The following is a 6,339-nucleotide window of genomic DNA, read 5'->3' as shown; positions in this document are numbered from 1 at the left end:
TCCGCTCCTGGCCACTGCAGCCTCGACCTGCTGGGCTCTGGCGATCCTTCCGCCTCAGCCTTCCAAGTAGCTGGAATTACAGGTGCACGCTACCACGCCCAGCTCATTTTTTGATTTATTGTAGAGATGAGGTCTAACCAAGTTGCCCAGGGGGGTCTCGAACCCGCGGGCTCAGGCAGTCCACTCACCTCAGCCTCCCAAGATGCAGGATTACAGGCTGAGCCACCGAGCCTGGCTGGCATTATCTTCTGTAGCCCTCACATTTAATCTCTTTCCGTTGGTTTTAGAAAATAGAAGCAAGAGAAAATCCTGGTCCTTTGGTGATGTAGTTACTTGTGTTCTCCAGAGACAGAAGAAAAAGAAAAAACATAAAAAATTTCAAAGAACATATTGGTAATGAAGTTCTGTAGAAGGAAGGAGCTGAACTGAGGGGGTGAACGTGTGATAAATTTGTTAACTTTTCCACCAACAGACTTTTCTTTTGGATTCCTTGTTACATTGCCATGGTCTCACTAACATTCTTGGGAAATCAGGGCACAGTCAGAACATTTGGCAGCCAGCTGAGTATGTTCTACTCAGATATTTCTAGAACATTTGGCTACATGGTGGGTGGGTTCCACCTGGCTGCTTGTATAAAATTGGCATCATGGTGGAAGGAGCTGGACACAAAAGCACATGACATAGTATGGGAGCCTTTCAAGGTGGCATTTTCTCAATCTTTTATTTACAGAATGTGGCTGACATTAAGAAACTGAAGTCAGTAGGAATCTGTACCATCAAGGGGATACAGATGACAACAAGAAGAGCCCTGTGCAATGTCAAAGGACTCTCAGAAGCCAAAGTGGACAAGATTAAAGAGGCAGCCAACAAACTTATTGTAAGCAAGATTCACTCTTTGCTGTTTTAGCTTAGAAGGGCCTTGTGAATCTGTGTAGCCTTTCTCAGTGTGAATACTAGAAACTATTGTGAGAACTCTGAGTTACTGTAGATCACGATATATTGTATGCCCCATGTTAGCACTTCATCACTTCAGTTTCAAAGCAACAGCAATACATTTCTGAAAGACTGAGGTAGGGATTAATAGACCTGGAACACTAGTGAAGGTAATTATTTTTTACCAAAACTCTTCCTTTTGTCTCCCTTTCTATTAATTTTTCTGGCTTTCTGTTTCTGTTTCTTTCCTGCTCCTTTCCATTTTTATTTTTTACCTTCTTATTTTGTCTTGTCTCATCAAGTACCATACCTATGGCTATTGCAAAGCACATGGTCCCAATAAAGTTGCTCTTTCTTGGTATAGTCCAATTGGTAAGAGAGCATTGGGTTAGAAAAAGACTAACAGTGGTTAGGTCTATGTATGTGCAGTTTAGATAGATAGGATCAATAATATGCTTACTGAGACAGCCGAACTAAAATAACTCGTACCTTCTAGCTGGATCCATAGACTAACCAGTTCCTACTAAACTGCCAGCAAAAGTATATATGTCTTATTTTGTTTTGGTTTTTTTGAGTCTGCATCTCACTCTGTTGCCCAGGTTGGAAGGCAGCGGCATGCTCATGGCCACCACAGTCTCGACCTGCTGGACTCAGGCGATCCTTCTGCCTCAGCCTTCCAAGTAGCTGAAACCACAGGCATGCACAACCACACTTGGTCAATTTTTTATTTATTGTAGAGACAAGTTCTCACCAAGTTGCCCAGGCTAGTCTTGAACCCCTGAGCTCAGACAATCCTCCCACCTAGCCCTCCCAAAATACTGGGATTACAGGTTTAAGCCACCACGCCCAGCATATACATGTCTTTGACCTACACTTTTATGTAGAGTCTTTGGGGATCTCCAGATGTACCAGCTCTGGAAATAGGAGTGTACAGAAAGGTGGTTACTAAGTCTCCCTCTTCATAGAAGAGCAAGCTTCTCATTTCTCCATTTATATGGGAGGGTCTCATTCCCAGGAAGTCTAAGAAGCTCTCTTCACCAAAAGTCATTTGGTTTTCTTCTTTAGAGGTAGTCAAGACAGGAGAGTAATGCAAGGGGCCGTGTGATCCTGAATTTGGAAAGGACCCAACTGATCTACTTGGCTCAGTTGCTCTAGTTTCTGGGTACAGTCAGGTAGTGTACCCACGGTCAATTTCATAACTGCCAGGGTGTCTAAGGAAGACCTAGGACATTACCCAGGGTTTGGGAAACTGCTATGTTATGGCTCCTAGATGTTAGACTTCTTTTCTTTGAAAACTAAAACTCCTTACCAAAGAAAAGAGTCTCTCATCTTCTCAAGTACCCTACTGCACCTAGAAGTTTCTCCTTTCTTTATTTTTATTTTTATTTTAAAGATGTGGGGTACAATTCAGGGTTAGGTATACAAATGTTCATTATGCTGGTACCCTTGTTGATGAGGTGTGCCCCTGCTTCCCCAGGCAGATTCCCACTACTGCCAATCCCGCTCCCCACCCCACAGTTTCCCACTACTGCCAATTATTTTCTTATAGTATTACAATAATTACATAAGGTCCACTTATGAGTGAAAACATGTGATACTCAGTTCTTTGTTTCTGTGAAAGATCACTCAATATTATAGACTTTAAGTCCATCCAGTTTGCTGTGAAGTTCATGACTTTGTTCTTTTTTTTTTGAGTTGGAGTCTCACTCTGTCACCCAGACTGGAGTGCAGTGGCCACTCCCCGCCACCGCAGCCTCGACCTGCTGGGTTCCAGCGATCCTTCCGCCTCAGCCTTCCAAGTAGCTGGAACTACAGGCGCATGCTACCACGCCCGGCTAATTGATTTTGTTCTTTATAGTTGCACAATATTCCATCATGTATATGTACCACATTTATTTTATTTTATTTTATTTTATTTTTATTTTTTGAGTTGGAGTCTCACTCTGTCGCCCAGACTGGAGTGCTGTGGCTGCTCCCGGTCACCACAGCCTCGACCTGCTGGGCTCCAGCGATCCTTCTGCCTCAGCCTTCTGAATAGCCAGAATTACAGGCACGCGCTACCACGCCTGGCTAATTTTTTGATTTATTGTAGAGATGAGGTCTCGCCAATTTGCCCAGACGGGTCTCGAACTCGCGGGCTCAGGCAATCCACTCACCTCAGCCTCCCAAAGGCGCGGGATTACAGGCTGAACCACCAAACCCGGCTTGTACCACATTTTTAAAATCCAGTCCTCTTTTGATGGGTAGCATGATTGGTTCCATGTTCTTGCTACTGTGAACAATAATGCGATAAACATGCGTGTGCATGTGTCTTTTTTATAGAGTGATTTGAGTTCTTTCAGGTATATTTCCAGTAGGAGGATTGCGGGGTCATATGGAAGGTCGATTTTTAGATCTTTTAGAAATCGCCACACTGTTTTCCACAGAGGCTGTACTAGTTTACACTCCCACCAACAGTGTAGAAGTGTTCCATTTCACTGCATCCTCTCCAGCATCTGTTGTTTTTTGAGTTATTGATGATAGCCATCCTGACTGGATATGGTGGTATCTTAGTGCAGTTTTAATTTGCATTTCTTTGATGACTAGTGAGGCTAAGCATTTTTTCATGTATCTGTTGGCTGCTCATATGTCTTCTTTTGAGAAGTGTCTATTCATATCTTTTGCCCACTTTGTAATGGGACGAATTTCTCCTTTCTTAGCTAAAGCTGTTTATTCTTTTTCAAATTATTTTTTTTTAGAGAAAAGGGCCTCACTATGTTGCCCAGTCTGGGCTCGAACTCCTGGGTGCAAGCAATATTCCTGCCTCAGCCTCCCAAGTAGCTGGGACTACAGCATGTATCACAGTGCCTGGGTTTATTTATGCTTTTTTGTGGGGGCGGGGGTGTATAAACAAGAGAGATGTCTCACAGTTCTGGAAGTTGGGAAGTCCAAGATCAAAGCATAGATATAATGTCTAGTGAGGGTCCACTTCCTCATTCATAGATGACATCTTCTTACTGTGTCCTCATATACTGAAAGCTGTTTATTCTTTTTTTTTTTTTTTTGAGTGAGAGTCTTACTCTGTTGTCTAGGCTGGAGGAGTGCAGTGGCACTTCAGGCCACCGCAGCCTCAACCTGCTGGACTCAGGCAATCCTTCTGCCTCAGCCTTCCAAGTAGCTGGAATTACAGGCGTGTGCCACCACACCTGGCTAATTTTTTGACTTATTGTAGAGACAAGGTCTCACCATGTTGCTCAGGCTGGTCTTGAGCTCCTGAACTCAGGCAATCCTCTCGCCTCCACCTCCCTAAGTGCTGGGATTACAGACATGAGCCACCATGCCCAGCCAAACTGTTTATTCTTACAAAGAAACAGAGAGAGGTGAGGGGAGAGAGAAAAAAAGTTAATTTCATAGTACAGTTATCTTAAACTTTGATGTGTATCAGAATCACCTAGAGTGACTAGTAATGAACTTATGTCAAGGTTTATTTAAGTAGGATAGAACATAGGCTTGCCTAGAACTCTCCCTAAATTATTTAAGAACCACTCTTGCAGGGTGCAGTGGCTCATGCCCCTAATCCCAGCACTTTGGGAGGCCAAGGTGAGAGGATTGCTTGAGCCTAGGATTCAAGACCAGCCTGGGCAATTTGGTGAGACCTCGCCTCTACAATAAATCAAGAAAAATTAGCCAGGCATGATGGCGCATGCCTGTAGTTTCAGCTACTTGGAAGGCTGAGGCGGAAGGATTGCCGGAGCCCAGCAGGTAGAGGATGTGGTGGCTAGGAGCGTGTCACTGCACTCCAACCTGGGTGAAAGAGTGAGACTCCAACTCAAAAAAAAAAAAAAAAATTGCCAGGCTTGGTGGCTCAACCTGTAATCCCAGCATGTTGGGAGGCTGAGTGAGTGGATTGCCTGAGCCCATGGGTTCAAGACCTGCCTGGGCAACTTAGTGAGACCTTATCTCTACAATAAATCAAAAAACTAGCCAGTCATGGTAGCACGCACCTGTATTTCCAGCTACTTGGAAGACTGAGGTGGAAGGACCGCCGGAGCCCAGCAGGTTGAGGCTGTGGTGGCCGGGAGCGGCCACTGCACTCCAGTCTGGGTGACAGAGTGAGACTCCAACTCAAAAAAAAAAAAAAATCAGCAAATAAATAGTATTTCTACCATTGAAAAATATTGTCACATGAATAATGAAAACTGGAATTTCTGTGCTCCTTGAAACTCTTAGAGCTGGAAAAAAATGATGCTGTTGAATAAAATCAACTGAATTGTTCAATGAAATACCATTTGCTTTACACCATAAATATATCTCATTTAATCTTCACAGCTACCCTATGAAAGAGACACTGTTCGGGTGGGTGCAGTGAATCAAGCCTATAATCCCAGCACTTTGGGAGGCAGAAGGGAGAGAATTGCCTAAGTTTAGGGGTTCGAGACCAGGCTGAGCAACATGGCAAGACCTCATCTCTACAATAAATCAAAAAATTAGCTGGTTGTGGTGTCACATGCCTGTGGTTCCAGTTTCTTGGAAGGCTGAGGTGGAAGGATCACTTGAGCCTAGAAGACTGAGGCTGTGGTAGCCGTGAGCATGCCACTGCACTCCAGCCTGGGCCGCACAATGAAACTCCGACTCAAAGAAAAGGAAAGAAAGAGACACTGTTATCCCAGTTTGACCCAAAAGAGGAAGCTGATGTACAGCAAGATTAAGTAGTTTACCTAACATCAAAACACATTAGAGACATAATTTGAACCTAGAAAGAGTGGCTCCAAATCATATACTTTTTGTTTTGTTTTGGCTTTGAGTTGGGGTCTCACTCTGTCACCCAGGCTGGAGTGCAGTGGCATGCTCATGGCCACTGCAGCCTCAACCTGTTGGGCTCAGGCGATCTTTCTGCCTCAGCCTTCCAAGTAGCTGGAACTACTGGCATGCGCTACCATCCTAGCTAATTTTTTTATTTATTGCCGAGATAAGATCTTGTCAAGTTGCCCAGGCTGGTCTTGAACCCCTGGGCTCAGGTAATCCTCTTGCGTTGGCCTCTCAAAGTGCTGGGATTACAGACTTGAGCCAACACACCCACCCCAAACCATATATACTCTTATTTTGAGTTGAAGTCTCACTTCTTCATCCAGGCTGATGTGCAGTGGCATGCATGCTCATAGTCACCCCAGCATCGATCTTCTGGGCTCTGGTGATCCTTCCACCTCACTCTTCCAAGTAGCCAGAACTATAGATGTGCACTACCACACTCAGCTATTTTTAATTTTATTGTAGAGATGAGGTCTCATCAAGTTGCCAGGTCTGATCTCAAACCCACGGGCTCAGGCAATCCACTCGCCTCGGCCTCCCAAAGTGCTGGGATTACAGGCTGAGCCACAGAGCCCAACCAACCATATACTCTTTTTTTTTTTTTTTTTTTTTTTTTTT

The 6,339-nt window shown here is 44.3% G+C and overlaps 1 protein-coding gene across 1 annotated transcript in view; it reads left to right on the top strand.

Moving 5' to 3' along the window:
• DMC1 (DNA meiotic recombinase 1) overlaps positions 1–6,339 on the top strand; it is a 49,299-nt gene that overhangs the window by 4,574 nt on the left and 38,386 nt on the right. Inside the window, exon 4 of the mRNA XM_008054615.1 lies at positions 731–877. Coding sequence (XP_008052806.1) covers positions 731–877 — 147 coding nt within the window. The remainder of the gene's footprint in view (positions 1–730; positions 878–6,339) is intronic.

Source organism: Carlito syrichta, unplaced genomic scaffold (genome assembly GCF_000164805.1).
Source record: "Carlito syrichta isolate Samal-C Ts95f unplaced genomic scaffold, Tarsius_syrichta-2.0.1 Scaffold297143, whole genome shotgun sequence".
Lineage (NCBI taxonomy): Eukaryota > Metazoa > Chordata > Mammalia > Primates > Tarsiidae > Carlito > Carlito syrichta.
The sequence above is the reverse complement of the archived record's forward strand: the minus strand, read 5'-3'. Positions and strand labels throughout refer to the sequence as shown.